The sequence below is a fragment of the Neofelis nebulosa genome, chromosome 4, assembly GCF_028018385.1.
Source record: "Neofelis nebulosa isolate mNeoNeb1 chromosome 4, mNeoNeb1.pri, whole genome shotgun sequence".
Taxonomy (NCBI): Eukaryota; Metazoa; Chordata; class Mammalia; order Carnivora; family Felidae; genus Neofelis; species Neofelis nebulosa.
Genome location: NC_080785.1, coordinates 784,476 through 801,719, shown reverse-complemented (window position 1 = coordinate 801,719; position 17,244 = coordinate 784,476). Strand labels below are relative to the sequence as shown.

Below are 17,244 nucleotides of genomic sequence, written 5' to 3'. Positions count from 1 at the left end.
GTGATGCTCCCTTTTCCCAAGTGTTGTGTATTTATTCCTTTGCAGTACTGTTGCTGGCCAAACAGAAGTCTCTCTGGTTTATATGTCTTTTCAAAGAACTGGGTTTTTCATTTGTTCTTGCTGTTTTCATTATTTCTTTTTCACTACTCCTTATTTTCTGCTCTTTTCTTCATTAGTCCCTTCTTAAACTGCCCTGTGTTTACACTGTTGGCTTTTCTATTATTTACCGTGTCACAAAATGGTTCATGCATACAAAAAGGAATAAAACCATCTGATAAACGGACTGCACTCACCACTGTCTTACGTAAGACACACAACATACAACGCTGCATCGGAGCCCCCTGCCCCCGACTGCAGCTCACTCTGCCTGACTCCAGAGGTGACCACTATCCTCACGTTGTGTTCGACGTCCTGTATTCCCCACTCCACGTGCACTGTGTGAGTTCTCCTAACCAGGAGACAGTACAGTCCTCCTCTTACATGTTCACGGTCTCAGACTCTGCATATTCTGTACGACCTCGCTTTATTTGCTCAACGTGTTTGTGAGACGCAGGCATGTTGATACACGTGCCTCCAGTTTGTTGACCCTGGTTACATATAGCGTTGAATCTCTTCCTGGCTAATGGAGGTTTAGCTTACTTCCATTGGTTTTCATTACCACAGATGTAGCAATGCCTAGTAGACGGAGCACAGATATACAGTCTGGAGTCCATAACCAGCAGTGGAGAGCTGTGATTTGGATATTCACTTAACCCAGTTTTTTGTTGCCAAAACAGCTTCCAAAATGGTTGGAATTTTGGAATTTTCAATTTGCCCCAGACTCAAGTCAATACTTGGGAATGTCGTATTCTTTCGTTTTTGCCATCTTATAGCTAATGAAATAACCTCTTGTGATTTTAACTTCCATTTTTCTAATTTCTTGTGAGGCTGAGCGGGCTGTATTTCTCACCAATTCACGAGCACTCTTTATGTTCTGGGCCTGAGGTGTGACTGCTGCCCTGCCTACCGACCCCCTCATGGCCTCCCCACCCCCTCCAATCACCACTCACCCTCAGTGGCCCCTCCACCAGGTTCCCACCACGTGTGAATGTCCAACTGTATATAATGAAAATCCTGAGAAGGACAAGCATCATCACTGTGACTGTACGTGCCCTCCACGTGCACCTCTCCGTCTCTCCACCCCACAGCACGAATCTGCCTGGAACTCGGAGGGGTAGTGGGCCTCCGCTGGACCTCAGCAAAAAGGAATGACTCCAATTTCCAGGAGCATGAGGGGATTTCCTAACAAGGGAAGGCAGGTAAGTGGAGATTGACTGCAAGCAAAGAGAATGACCGAGGAAGAGCATGAAGGAAGCAAAGCTAGGTTTACGTGTCCCACTGCACAGAGCATCTTGGCATAGCAGGGGACATAACACAGAGCCCACAGCCCACCCCTGTGCAGAAGGCCATCACATCTGGAGATCACTGCAGCCCATATTGGTGTTCTGTTCCATTCCATAGCATTAGATGATTTCTTTTCATTCTCTTTTAAGGAATTATAAAACTGTGTTAGAGTTTGTTTTTTTTTTTTAACTTTGCTTTTTTGCTTTTGGTTTTGACATACAGCTCAATACAACAGGAGACTCTTGCCAAGAAATAAATCCATAGTTGTTTTCATGACAGCAAATTATGTGCCAACGAGTGACATTTAAATGCTGAATTTTAATGGCTTGTCAGAAGAAGTGAAATGTATTTTTTAAAAATTTAATACACAGGAGAACAATGAGGAGCGTTCTTCTTGTAGGACACAAGAATGGTAAATAGAAAGTGAACACGTTTTTTTCCTTGATGTATATATTTACGTTGGAAAAGAAAGTTGCACAATTAAAGCGCATTTTCCCTTCTTTCTTCATGAGGAAGTCTCCTGAATGGCGGTGCAAGCAGCTGTCAATGAGACCAGCAACCATATGGCCAAGAAGCAGCCTTGATGTACGGAAACACACAACCTGCTGTACTTCAAATGCAGCTACCTGGATAGAATGGTTTTAAGGGATTCTGAAGAAGCTCCCTTCCCCAAAACCATCTCATATCAGGCTAACCAAGTTCAGTACACCAGCAGGATTAGAGATTCTTTTCCTAGAGTAAGACATACACTCCCAACACCTCCAGGATGTTATTATGGTATTGAGCTTTGCATGACCAAGGTGAAAAACCCAAAACATCCAAAGGACAACTGAGGAAGAAACTAGATAACAGACTGAAAATATCTGAGAAAAAGTTCTGGATTACATGGCACTGTTGGAAACAAGTGTCAGATGGAGGACCCCAAAGTGGTGTGGACACATACATGTGTTCATGTGTTTTTATGTGTGTGTGTGTGTTTCTGTGTGTGCTCATGTGTGTGCACATGTGTACGTGTGTATTTGTGTGTGCACTCAGTCGTGTGTAAATGGACATGTGTGTGCTTGCGTGTGCTCAAGCATGTGTGTACATGGATGTGTGTCAGTGCATGTGTGTGAATGTGCGTGTTTGTGTGTGTCCTCATGTGTGAATATACATGGGTGTGTGCATGTGTATGTGTGTGGTAGTGTGTGTGCTCACGCGTGTGAGTGTACATGGATGTGTGCGAGTGCATGTGTGTGTGATCACGCATGTGTGTGTACATGGACATGCATGTGAGTGCATGTGTGTGCGTTTGTGTGTGTGCTTGTGTGTGTGCATGTACTCACACGTGTGCATGTGTGAGCTCACATGTGGAAGTGTGGAAGTGTATGTGCGTGGTTGTGTGTGCTCACACGTATGTGGACATGTGTGTGTGTTTGTGTGCTCACATATGTGTGTACACAGACGTGTGCATGTGTATGTGCATGTTTGTGTGTGCTCACATGTGTGTATGTACATGGACGTGTATGCATGTGTTTGTGTGCTCGTGCGTGGGTGTGTATGTGTGCTTGTGTGTTCACGTGTGTGCATGTACATGGATGTGTGCATGTGTGTGTGTGCTCGCGCATGTGTGTGCACATGGATGTGTGCGTGTGAGTGTATGTGTGTGGGTGAATGTGCATGTTTGTGTGCTCACATGTGTGCATGTACTCACACGTGTGCATGTGTGCTCACGCATGTGCATGTACATGGATGTGTGTGCATGCTTGTGTGTGCTCACACGTGCGTGTAAGTGGGCATGTATGTGCATGCTTGTATGTGCTCATGTGCGTGTGTGTACGTGGACATGTATTACATGCTTCTGTGTGTGCTCACACGTGAACATGTGTGTGCTCATGTGTGTACCTATACACATGCGTGCTTGTGCATGCGCTCACATATGTGTGTACACGGACATGTGCATGTGCGTGTTTGTGTGTGCTCACACGTGTGCATGGACGTGTATGTGCGTGTTTGTGTATGCTCATGTGTGCGCTTCTGTGTGCTCACATGTGTGTGTGTGTGTGTGTACATGGATGTGTGCATGTGTGTACATGTGTTGATGGGAGTGAAGGTACTGCAGCCCACACCCAGAGGGGCAGCCATACTGTCCAGAATCAAAATATGCCAAAATCACCCAACTGTAAACTTAGCAGCTGAGGTAACATGAGTCTTCCCTGCCTGTGGCAGGGCCAGCAGCACGAGCCCTCAGATGCGGTTACAGGCGCAGGGCTGAGACACACCAAAGGGCCCTCCGGTCTTAGTGTTTCTCCCATGCTTACTGAAGACACAGATTCCCAGGTGCTGCTCCACAGTCCTTGTTGGAACCACTGGAACGGGCCCAGGAATCTGCCTGTTCCAAGTTTTGAGGATGAGTTTTCCCTAGCCTGAGAAAGCCAACAGCCCCAGGAAAGAGAGGTCACGGATCACAGATCAGGGGCCAAAGGGCACCCTGGAAAGCAGTCCCAGGGCAGAGCCGAGCTAGGAGGCTCAGCTGTGCGGCCACAGCACTTGTGTCCTGTTGTCTGTGATGCGGCTGAGCTGACCCTCGGCAAAGCCTGTGGCAGGCTGGGACTCAGGGAGGGGGACTGCTTGCACCATGTGGCCGGCGTGACCCCCTGGCTCCAAGAAGAGGCCCTTATCTTTGAGAATGTGCACCAGAGACACGGGGGCAGTAAGAGCTCATCCCAGGGCTCACAAGCGGTCAGAAAGATCGGCTGTATACGGGCCATGTGCTGAGGGGGCAAGCACGGAGCGAGGTGGGGAAGAGAAGAGCCACTCCCGCCTCCCTCAGGGAGGCTACTCTTGTCCACGTCCAGAGTCGCAGGCCATGGCTGGTGTGGGGCCGAGATGAGGCCAGGAGTGCCCAGTCACAGGAAAGGTCAGACCCAAAAGGGGGCCATTGTAAGTACAAGCTATTTGAAGGGTACATCCATGAGCCTCTCCATCACTTTAACGTGCCCTCTTGTGACTAAGCAGCAAACAGCCAGCAGCAGCAGAGGTGACCCCCCAAGACAGAACCCCACACCTACCAGACATCTCCCAGCTTGGGTGGGAAGCACCAGGTGGCTCCCAAGAGACTCACACAGCCTGCTCCAGGACCAGCCAGAGGGAATTAACTTAGAGCTGGGGGTAGGGGGCGGTTTCTAGAGCAAGATGGATGTCACAGGGTAGGACTAAGTGTCATAGGGCAAAAGTGGGTGTCCTAGGGTAGAACCAAGTGATCTAGGGCAGGACTTGGTGACCTAGGACAGGACTGGGTATCCTAGGGCAGGACCAGGTGATCTAGGGCAGGACCAGGTGATCCAGGGCAGGGCCAAGTGATTTAGGACAGGACCCAGTGATCTAAGACAGGACCAGGTGACCTAGGACAGAACTTGGTATCCTAGGGCAAGACCGAGTGATCTAGGACAGGACTGGGTGATCTAGAACAGTATTGGGTGACCTAGAGGAGGACTGGGTAGAGCAAGCAAGATGCCTTTAAGTAGGCAAATGGATAAATAAACAGTCGTACCTCCGGACAGTGGAATATTATTCAGCACTAAAAAGAAATGAGCTATCAAGTCATGAAAATAGAGGTACACGGAGGAACCTTAAATGCATATCACTAAGTGAAAGAAGCCAGTCTGAAAAGGCCTATATATTGTATAAGTCTAACTCCATGAAATTCTGGAAAAGGCAAAACCACGGGACACAGTAAAAAGATATGTGGTCGGATGATTAGGGGGAGGGATGAATGGGGACGCACTGAAGACTTTTAGGGCAGTGAAAGTACTCTGTATGATTGTGTAGGGATGGACACATGTCATTGTACATTTGTGCAAACCCATGGAGTGGACCAAAAAAAGCTAACATTAATGTAAACTATGGGCGTTAGTTAATTACAATGTATCAGTATTAACTCATCAACTGCAACTAATATACCACATCAAGCCAAGGTGTTAATAACAGAGAAATCTTTGGGGAGGTGGGGATAAGGGAGTATGTGCAAAGTGTCAAGACTTTCTCTGCTCAAACTTTATGTAAATCTAACATTCTCTAAGAAATAAAATCTATGAATTAAAAACCTTATTTGCCTTTATGCTTAACCACTCCACAAAGTACTGCTCCTATGTCTCAGACTCACTCTGAGCACTAAACCTGCAGTATAACCTTGTGTGACTGCAGCGATGCCATCGGAATCCCCAGCTTCACAGGGTCTTTAGGGCATTATTTGGGAGGGACGGAACACTGGAAACTGGGAAAGAGATACATGGGTAGGTCCTAAGGAAGTTGGGACACTGAACCCCTCCGTTCCACCAACCTTTCTTTGCCAGAAGAAGCCCTCCTTCCCCTCCTGCTAAAGAGGCTAACCCAGTCTGAAGAACGTGTCTGAGCCACCCAGGTGGTTGCCCCACTTGGTCCTGCTGAGCCTTCCCCAGACACACCCTCACCACCTCTCACTGCATCTGGACCTACACCTGGACTTAAGTCCCAGCAGGCCCCAGGATGGGGAGGCACAGAGAGAGAGAGAGAGTGAGATGCCCTCAAAGAACGGCATGATCTTGCCAATTTACACCAACAGAAACCTGGGCAACACATGTGGGAATGGCTCTTAAGTATGTGAGATCAAGATGGAATGAATAGAAATTGGACCAGGCTAAATGTATTGATATGGGCCACTAAGCGCAGATTCTCCAACCAATGTTTTAGATTAGGGGGCTGGAAATAGCTTTAACAGTTTCCACCAATGGTTGACATAAACAGGCATCCAAAGGGGGTGTCCATATGAAATGACGTGGAGATGCCAGAATTTCCTTGTTATATCACAAAGAGGCAAGTGTCTGAAGGCTTATGGAAATTGGGACACTGGAGTGGATTGCCATGTAAGACCTGCTAATGACCTCAGGAGGGTCGAGAGGATATGCCTTTCCCCAAGAGTATGAGAGATGAGTTTAGAAGAGTGCCCCAGCGCCCTTGAAGAGCTCTGTGCTGATGCCCCTCAGGTCAGAAAGTACCGTGGGAGAGCTCTCCTCAACCTGGGATCCCTAAGTGCAGAGGGGACGACGGGATCTTGAGGTGGCAAGGGCCAAGGGGGCGCATGTAAGAGCTAAGGACAGATGGATGTGGTCACCACAAAGCAGCAAGCAGAAGACCGTTGTTACTGATTAGGTGAGCAGACTGCTCCTACCACTGGAATAGACAGACAGAAGGCCTCCAAGAGTCTTAGGGACCTGCATAAGCAGGAAAGTTCCGGATCTACAGAACTGAGGTCTGGCTTGAATCACCAACACAGAGTCACAGCCCTTCAAACAACTTCCAGACTTGGCACAATCCTAGGTCATAGAGTAGAGCCCCAGGAATGAAGCTGCAGGGTTGGGGCAGAGTCCCTGAAGGATACACAAGTCGGCAATTCACACAGTGATCCTTCTCCTAGCCTTCCCCAGAGGGACCTGTGTCCTTCTGCCAGGATGAGTGTGTACCAAGGGAAAAGGAGATAATGAGAGTCTTCAGTGGCTATCAAACACTGACTCTGAACTGACGCTAATAGCAGTAAAACCCAAACATCACTGTGGCTCCCCAGTCAGAGCAGGGGCTTACAGAGGCCAGGTGATCGCACTCACTCTGTCGTCATTCCCCCAGCTCTGGAGTGGACACACTCAGGGGTTGACGGGTCCCCCACACTGATTCCCTGACTGGCAGATCCAGGGCTATTCTGGTGGGAGAGGCCCGAGGACAGCCTCTGGATATAAAACCTTGTACCAAAAGCGATACGGCCTCCCTGGAGGGCATGGTTAGTGGGAGATTAGTGCCACCGTCAAGGACTTGAAGGATGCAGGGGAGGTGACTGACACCACGCCCCTTTCAACTCTCCTGCTTGGCCTGTGCCCAGAGAGGTGGATTGTGGGAAAGGACAGTGGATTATCATGAACTTAACCTGGTGGTGACTCCAAGTGGTGCTGCTGTTGCAAATGTGGTCCCGCTGATGGAGGAGTCAGCACAGCCATGGTGCCCGCGACGCAGCTGTTAGTCTGGTGACCGCTGTCTCTACACCCACACTTAAGACCAACAGAAGCTGTCTGCTCTCACCTGCTGAGGTCAGCAACATGCCTGCACTGTGCTATATCACAGGTGTATCAACCCTCCAGCCCCCTGTCACACCTGCACTGTGCTATATCACAGGTGTCCCAACCCTCCAACCACTGTCATTATCTGGTCCACCGGGGCCTTACTTAGTTCTGTCCACACAGCATCATGCATAGGACGTCAGTAAATTTATAAATTATGCTGATTGGACCTAATAGGGAAGAAGTAGCAACTACCCACATATGTGGCTAAGACACCTGCACACCAGACTCAGATGCTGCTTGGCCCTTCGGAAGGCCCCAGAGGCAAATCACAGAGCAGACCCTTAGGGCTTGGGAGCACACACACACATCTCTGCAGGTAACTACTCTCCTTTCGAGAAACTGCTTTTGGCTGCTACTATACCTTAGTCAAGAATGAACGCTTGGCCACAGGCCACCGAGCTACCACACAATTCGGTTACTATGAACTAAGTGTTGTATGACCACAGCCGTCTTACAGCTCACACACGTTGTTGGCCCTCTGTCCACTCACTCGGATCTGTAAGCAGCTGCCAGCAACTGCCCTTTCCCCCAGGGTCCCATTCAGCTTCTGGGAACTGTGCACGTTCGGCATCCTGACGAGGGGCTGACTTTCGCAGGACACCTCATCACCAAGGTCAGGGCCACGAGAACGGTCATGGGCTCCTGTCCGTCCTTGTCCTCGACCTCTCATCTCACACCCATGGTCCCTTCCCACTGCCTGCCCTGCAGATTCAGGCTCCAGACCAAAGACAGCAGTCTGGTAGACGTGCTCCATCATCGCCCACGACTGCACACGACCAACTCCCTGTAACTGATCGCACACGCGGTCTCCTAGCGGTTCTGCTTCCCTGCCTGAACCTGGGACAGTTAGTGTCCTGGGGAGAAAGGGTGCCATAGTCCAATGGCTTGGAGCGAATGAATGAATGTAATTCTTTACTGCAGAACTTTCCGGCATGTTCACGAACCAGCATACATCACGAACATTCAAAAGGAGGAAAGGAGCAAGTAATGTTTCCCAAACCTATTGGGCCACAGACTTTTTTCTTGATGGAGCCACTGATAAGCTCTGTGGGATATGATGCAGAAAGAACGTATGGACTCAGGTCCATGTTCCTCTCCTGGTCCCTCCTTCCAGGCCTGGGCCCCCAGCAGGGCCATTTTAGGTCCTGGCCACGAGACATGCGAATTTCACCCTCCAGGAGCTTCACCCTGACCCTCACCTGACACCAAGGTGTTGTGTTTGCAAGTGGGCCTCCTGTCCAGGCTCCGAGGGCACAGGAAACAGGGCTTTACTGCCGTAGTAGGAACAGGGCATAGTAATGCTAAGCATGCGGATGCAGCTTCCCCCTCTATTTCAAAAATTATATACATAATATAAATTACGTATGTGATAATTATGTGTATAATAATATCTGAGTTATTGTAATTATTTTTACTCTGAAGTTAGCTAACATACAGCGTGGTCTTGGTTTCAGGAGTAGAACCCAGTGATTCATCACTTACATACGACAGCCAGTGCTCATCCCAACACGTGCCCTCCTCAATGCGCATCACCCATCTAGCCCATCCCCCCACCCTCCTCTCGCCAGCACCCCTCAGTTTGTGCTCCGTATTTAAGAGTCTCTTAGGGTTTACCTCCCCCTCTGTTTTTATCTTATTTTTCCTCCCCTTCCCGTATGATCACCTAAGTTTCTCAAATTCCACATATGAGTGAAATCTTATGATATGCGTCTTTCTCTGTCTACCTGACTTATTTCACTTAGCATATTTTTAAAACTATCTTCTTAGCACCCCTGTGAAGTAAACAGGTAACAGGAAGCTCCTGTATAACAAAAACTTGCATGATGACAGTATTTAGAGGCAAACTGACTTTCTGGGGGTTGATCAGTGGCTGGCTTGCACGTGGCTGAGGGGGGCTGGTCCCAGGCCCGGCGTCTCTGCTCACGTGACCTGTAGGTGTCTCTCCTACTCTCTGAAGCACTGTCAAACTGCTGTGGTTCCTGGACGCCCAGCAGCATCTAGGGCCACCTCTAGCCCACGAAGGGAACTCCCGCTGGAACCTTCTAGGAGAAAGGCTGCCTGCTCCTAGCCCTCTTCTATCTCAGCACTGCTTCCCCCGACCTAAGAGGCCCATGATCTTTAAGGAGAAGCAAAGCACCTGCTGAATGCTGGGTGCAAAGGCAGCTCGGGCCAGCAGCCCAGGACAGGACAGTTTGGCCCACACCTGCCTACCTGTTCGGGAGAGCTTCTGCAAGGTGGCCGCCAGGTGCTGCAGAACCGCCGGTGACACTTCATAGCGGTGTGTGTCTACTGCTGGAACCTTCTGGCACCTTCCAAACACTCCATCTGTGAGAAAAGGGAAGCAGAGAGGAAAAAGTGACATTTCACTTTCAGAGAGAAGAAAGGCATTACACACATCCTTGCAATATATTCTAATTATGCGCTGTGGTGAGGCTTTGGAACACGGCTTTAGAAAGTCATCAAAACACTATCATAAGTCAGAAGCACTTGGAAAGTAATGGTTTATTTAAATAGAAGAGCATGATAAAAAACACAATTCCAAAGGTATAGAGAAAAGGACGTGAATTCAGAGTAGCCGGCATTTTCTATCCTACTTCCTCATCCCTTCCCCCCTCGCCACCCCCGCCACTCACTTTTTGTAATTTCCTGCCCCTGGCTTTCACCTTTCTGACTTGAAGCTTTGCTTCTGACAGTCCTGTGACAGAAAAGCCAGTAGTACTCAGGATAGGTTTTCCAGATGAGAAACAGAACACCCAGGAAATATAAATATGAATTTGTGGAAGCCTGAGGATCGTGGAACTACCTGCCACGCAGGCTGGCAAACGGGGGCAGATGCGGGAACGGCAGTGAGGCTGCTCAAGGTGCTTCCAGAACAAGAGAGACTAACGGGGACAATTTATCTAGTCTGTTCCATCTGTCTAAAATGACACACTCTGCTCATCAACATCTTTTCAAACCACACCCTCCAGTTAATTTAGGCCCCAGTTAGTCTTTATTCGGCAAATTGTTCACTTTGAAATAAGCTTCCTGTAGGGGGTTCAAACATCCAAATTACTGTCCTTCGTACACACAAAAGACTAATTCAAGGGCCAGGCGGCCATCTGCAGCTTCAGGCCCGGATGGAGGGGGAAACACTTCTCTTATTGTTCACAACAGTCTCACTGCACGAAGTGTAGCCGAGGAAAAGCCTTCAAGTGCAACAAGTTTAATCGGCAGAGACACGTTCGCCCAGTGCCAGGCTGACTCAGTGATTACGGGTCTGATGTCCCATGTGTGCTTAAGATGGATGGCGCTGTGTGATCGGCAGAAAATCATCCCAAGTATGGAAAGCATGTCGTGGATTTCTATGGGACTTTGCACAGCAGGGGACACAGCCGGCACAGCTGCTCATTCCGGGCACACCACAGCCATGCAGAAAAGTCAGACCCTTCCGCCGGCCCCGCCCCCCGCACAGGGCTCTACTGGGCACCTCTGCCGGTCACCTCTGTGGGTCACCTCGGCCGCGCGGAGCTCTGCCGGTCACCTCCACCCTATGGCACCGCCCCTCTGTCTGAGTGACTCACTTAACACAACGGCCATCTCCGGCCACAGTGATTCCCAGTCACAGTTCTCTTGGAGGGAGGGTCTCATCTCCCTGCCACTACCCAGTGAGACAGGCAATCTGCTCCACGTGAACACAGACAGCAAGTGTCCCCGTTCTTTTGATTTTGCCTTGTGCAAAGAACCCTGTGCCTGTGGATGGCGTATTCATGTGGGGAAGGACGAGGGGGCAGGGAGGAGAAGGAGGCTAAGAGAAAAGCTGAGAACTCTCTATAATGTACCTGAAACTCTCATTTTACTTTACAAATGGAGTATCTCGAAAGTAGAATTGTAACATGTAGAGACTGGAAGGAGCATTAAGATGGGCTGACCCCACATTTTACAGTTGAGCGTCGTGACCTGCTAAGGTCCTCATCAGTGAAAAATGGCCAAAGACATTTCCTACCTATTTTGGAACATCCCAAGTCAATTAATTCCCTCTGAAGTATAAACGGCTTCACCCTTGAAAGTTGGTTTGTGCCACACAACGTGGTAAATATATTTTTGGAAAAATAATTATTGGATTTTCTTGAAATCTCTCTCTCAACTATATACTTAAAACACATATATATATATAATATAATACATAGTATTTTTGTGCTTTTAAAATTAGGTTTAGTTTTAGCTAGAAATTTGGTTTTAACGATTTAAATGTTGAAACTAAACCAACCATTGATTCTCTTTGCCCCTAGACTACAGCCTTGCTGATGAGGCAGGACAGAACTTTCCCCAGTACATTTCTTTAAACTTTATCCTTAAATGAACTTTATTTTTTAAAGCAGTTTTAGGTTCACAGCAAAGTTGAAGGGCAGGTACAGAGAGTCCCCATATACCCCCTGCCCTCACGTATGCAAACCAACAGCCCCCAGCCTGAGTGGTACATTTGCCACAACCAATGAGCCTACAGTGATGCCTCTTTATCACCCAAAGGCTGTAGTTCACATCAGGGTCATTCTCGGTGTTGTGCACCGATGGGTTTGGGCAAAAGCACAGTGGCACGTGCTCACCATTATAGTGTCACGCAGGGTAGTGTCACTGCCCTGAAAATCCTCTGTGCTCCCCCTGTTCACCCCTCCACGCCTCTCACCCCTGGCAACCATTGACCATTTTACGGTCTCCAAAGTTGTGTCTTTTCCAGAATGGCATATACAGTTGACCCTTGAACCACACTGGTGTGAACTCTATAGGCCCACTTTTATACACAGATTTATTTTTAGCTACACGGTACTGTGCAGACACACGTGTTGGTGTGTGTACATATGTGCATCTACATGTGTGTATACTGTGTGTGCTTGTGTCCATGTGTATGTGTTTGCATGTGCGTCTACAAGTGTTACGTGCACATGCCTTTGCATGTGTGTTGTGTACACGTGACGTGTGCTGTGTGTATGTGCATACACGTATACACATAGACAGCCCTGCCATTTGTCTAGCGGCCACACTGTGTGAGAACCCAAGGATACAGCCATTCCAACATCATAAATTCATCTAGGAAACAGATATGTTAATACCTCCCTACCAGAAACCTGATTTCCTTATTTATTTCTCAGTAAACAACTTCACTACCTTTTTCTCTGTTTCCTCTGGATGACTGTGTGTACACTCTCATCCACACCTTCTCCTAATTTCCAGCCCCGTAATGCTGTGTATCTGTGGTGCCCTCCCCATCCTAAGGAGTGGATTCCGTCCCTGCCCACACTGCTCGGCCTCATCCTCCAACCTCAGGAAACACATGCCCTGCTCTGATGTCCCCCCTGCTGGACAGGTGGGATAGCGGTGGGACACGCATCTAGGGCAGAAGTGGACACGCAAACTACTCACTTGTAACTGTGGTACAGGCTACAGACGGACATGCTTCGGGGCGGCACAAAGATGGGGCACTGACCTCATCCGACACATAAAGACCCCAGGAAAGTAGCAGCCGGTTGGGCTCCAACATTTACAGAAAGGGGCTGCCTACCTAGGGCTGGCAGGGACATCTAGGCAGGGGAGCAGGCTCTGTGGAGGACAGAAAGCGTCCGGTCGCCAGAGCTCTGGGACCAAGGCACTGAGCTCCCAGATGCGGAGCGAGTCAGAGGTGCGTGCAGAGCCTGAGGGCACGGAGAGGTTCAGCCCTCCTCCAGGAGCTGCTGGCACCTTCCAGGCAGGTTTTGCATTTTGCCAGGAGCCAAGGGGTGAGCTGCCTGTCCAGGGGAGGGTGGCTCAGCGAGGAGGGCCACCATAGAAGTAAGAGAGCAGGACAGATCCACAGCCCTTTCAGAGGTGAACCCGTAGGACACCAATGCCACCCAACTGTAGGCCAGACCCTTCCACGAGTCCACGGCACAGAAAGCCTCTGGGGTTCAAGGAAATATTCCGAGGGACAGCCCATAGAACGTGTGTTTTTCCAAAGCAGAAACAAAGCTGTCTTGCTGCCAGCTGGGAGAGGTGACCCAATGGCCCCCAATCAAGTGACACTGCATCCTTCTGTGGGGAGGCCACCTCCCAGACCTCTGTGGGCAGTAACCACAGCAACCACAGAATCATGGACTGTGCTTAAAATCCCCAAACTTGCTGACGGCTGTCCCCAAGACCAAATTTCTGAGATGACAATCCCCCTCCTCATTTTGCAGAGCAGAAGACTGGGTCTCCACCGCTTCTGGAAACCAGAGACTACACGCTTTTAAACAGAAAAACAAGGGATGTTTGCAATCCTCGGAAAACAGCTGCTGCTGTCCCAGCTGAGTGTCACTGACCAGACGGCCATCTACAACTGGGCAGTGGGTTTCTCCTGTTAGAAAGAGAGACCTTGATGATTTCTTTGCTGTTTTTTTTTTGAAGAATGTGAAAAAAACAGCTTGTTCATAATGTCTGTACCTTTGTTTTAACCAGTATTCCTTGGAGCATTATTCCCACAGGAAGAAGTCATTTTCACTCATCAACATCACTGTCCCCTGAACACTGATGCGGGCCTGTGGCTGTGCCCTCCTCCTGGACCGGCGTTCCAGAATTCACTACTCCCTCGGTCTGTGGGGCTGTGCATGTCCCCAGGCTGCATAGCACACACGTGTGCACACCTGTGTGCACACACATCTCCACATCCCTCTGGCACTGACATTCTCCTCTCACCTCCAGGCACCACGGGCTCCTAGAAGGCAGGCACCAGAGCTACGCCTCTTAGAGCTCCCACATCTGACACTACTCTGCACCCACTGTAGGTTCAATAAATATTTGTGACCGATTAACTGGTGTTTTTCCACTTGCCTGAAAAAAAGCTGAGTGGCGCCTGAGCAGCTCAGTCGGTTAAGCGTCTCAATTTCAGCTCAGGTCATGATCTCACAGTTTATGGGTTCGAGTCCCGTGTCAGGCTCTGTGCTGATAGTGTGGAGTCTGCCTGGGAGTCTCTCTCCCTCTCCCGCTCTGCCTTTCCCCTGCTCGCTCTCGCTCTCTCAAAACAAAGAAACATTTTTGAAAAGCTGAGATGCCCACAGAAATGTATACCACCATCAACTAGAATCCTAATTCGCTGGAACTCACACTGATTTAGCAGTGCACGAGTCCCAGCACATGACCCGGCTGGAGGCAGGACCAGGGATCGCTGAGAACAAACCCAGGGGGCTCGTGGTGGAGCCTGCAAATGAGGGGGTGCTCCTCCGTGCTCTCAGCAAACACGGCACCTCCTCCCCCGCCTAACTCCACGCAGGCTCAGAGCACTGGTCCTCCCCCAGCTCATCCATCCCCAGCCTCACACGCGGAGGACCTCTGCTCCGGGGAAGGCATGTTCATGTTCAGAGATACTGGCCTTCACTCTCAGGATGCTGTGGCTCTGGGGACTGCAGAGTGCAGGCCTCTCGGAGAATGAGCCAGACCAGCAGGTTGTGGGCTTGAACAGGTGGGTTTAGGTCTCTCTTGGAGAGAACCATCTCTGTTCAGCGTCCGTCAGCAATTCACCTCAGGCTTGCATTAAAGGGCATTATGAAAAAAAGCCTGTGGAGTCTACATTGTACACCTGCTGAGAAACGTCCCTCATAGCATCGTCAGTGTCTCTTCATAAAGGCCCAGACAGGGAAGGAATCCCCCAGACCCCAGGACAGGACCCACCCACCTTCTACCTTCTACCCTCTTGCTGGTCACCGGCTGTTCTCCTCACATCTCTGATCTTGTTGTGCAGGCTCTGGTGGTATTTTTCTTTTAAGGAAGTAACCATTTTCTTTGCACCCATCATATTCAATCCTCTCTTATTTTTCTGTCTTTCCCTGTTTTTTATTTTTTTATGCATCTTTTTTACATTTCTTCATTATTTCTTTGGGAAGAGATAATGAGACTAGGTAATTCACAAACACAATGCGATCACCTTATTTAGATTTTCAGAGTGGGATAATTAGTTTAGGGCACGTTTAGAAATTATTGCAAAGCACATACCTGTTCAATAATTTGTGTAAATAGTTTATTCATGTAAATAATATGCATGTGCAAACGTATTATCTTTGTTCCCTGGAAACCCTAAGAACAATATTCTTGATTTTGGAGCTAGAAGGGATCGGCAGAAAAGGTGTCACAGTTATAAAGTCTTTGCAAATGAGGGTGTGCCAGAGGTGGCATTAAAATAATTATGGGGCAAGAGAGAAACATACAGTAAATCATCCGTATGCAGAATCTCCTTGCAGGGGTAAAAACAAGAGCTTTCAGGAAGTCTAGCCCAGGGATCAGCCTTGCCTCTTTCCATAATCATAGAAACAATGGCCTGTGACATACATTTAGTTTCTCAAAATACTGCATACAGTAAACAATAAATGTATTCATGCACTTTGTGAAATGGCTGGTCAACCCTATGGGACAAAAGGAACAGGGGTCTGTCTAAAGCAGCTCCCGGGGGCTTGCAGGGGAAACACAGGAAGTGGTAAGGGGTTTGACCACAAGGCCCTCCTGGGACGTTCCAGGAATTTAACCCAGTGCTCAGAAACGGCACACAGGCTCAGAGAGATGTGTTTTGGGGCACCCAGTCCCTGAGCCCACGGTGGGTGTACCTGCTGTGTCTGAGCACCCATAAGCTGCCATCTAGGAAGTACGTTACATTTTGTAAAACGGGTTCTGGTTCACCCCCACCCTGCCTCAAACTTGGCACCGAGGTGGCAGCAGGATGAAGCGGCAACAGCGACCCCTGGTGGTCACCTCCCCACAGCACAGGATCCTCACAGGGACAGGTGCTGGGGGAGCTCCTGGGAAGCCCAGACAGGCCAAAAACCATATCCACAGAGCTGCCTGGACCCTAGTTTGGAGATGGTGCTGGTGCTCCCCAGGGAGGCAGGGGAGTCAGTGACATGCACATGTAGACACCCACACAAGCTCGCATGCTTGCACACACATGTGCACAGACTTCTACACCCGTATCCATGCACACCGGGGACTGCCTGGCCACAACCCGGCCAAGGGACCAGCCCCCCCTCACTTGCAGACAGATGCCTGCGCCCACCTTGCAGGCAGGCTAGCGTAAAAGCCCCGCCCTCCAGTGTCATGCTGTTCCAAGCTAAAGCACCCTTTCCTTTTTTCTGGCCTCCCCTCTGTTGTCCTGTAGGACCCTAATCTCTCTCCCCTCCGCCCAAGGTAGAAGCTTCCCCCCCCCCCCCACTATGCTGTTCAGGGTGTCCACAGGCCATGTAGGAAGGACCTGCCCCATCAGACCCCAGGGACGCCTCTGTGCACAGCATGGCCGGGGACAGACAGAGGGGCCGGCTGTCCGGAAGCTGCGAGTCAGCCTCGGTCCTCAAGCTCGGGAGTGACGACGCTCTGCCACCCCCTCTGTGAATACTGGGGACCAACCTCTCCCATCGCCTGAGGAGTGTGGTACGGTCTGGGAAGGCAAATGTGGCTCATAAGCCCCAGGCTGGTAGCCAGGCTGGGCAGTGGGTGAACAGTGAAGACGGCAGTAAGAATAAATAAAACCGGTCCCGTCACTGTCACTGAGCGCTTATGCCCCAAGCACTTTCCTAAGCCTTTTATGTGCAAGAACTCTAAACCCCCGTCACACTCTGATGAAACACCACCATCCCATTTTACACCAGCTGGAAACTGAGGCAGAGAGAGGCAGGAGCCCAAGGTCTCAAACCCAACAGCGTGCATCCGTGACGCCTGCGAGCCCTCATGCTCCCCTTCGCCTTCTGGCCGTCGTCACCCT

At 49.7% G+C, this 17,244-nt stretch overlaps 1 protein-coding gene across 5 annotated transcripts in view; it reads right to left on the bottom strand.

Moving 5' to 3' along the window:
* PTPRN2 (protein tyrosine phosphatase receptor type N2) overlaps nucleotides 1-17,244 on the bottom strand; it is an 831,667-nt gene that overhangs the window by 587,631 nt on the left and 226,792 nt on the right. For all 5 annotated transcript variants that reach the window (XM_058723632.1, XM_058723627.1, XM_058723630.1 and 2 more), the window contains one exon: nucleotides 9,723-9,836. In XM_058723632.1, coding sequence (XP_058579615.1) covers nucleotides 9,723-9,836 — 114 coding nt within the window. The remainder of the gene's footprint in view (nucleotides 1-9,722; nucleotides 9,837-17,244) is intronic.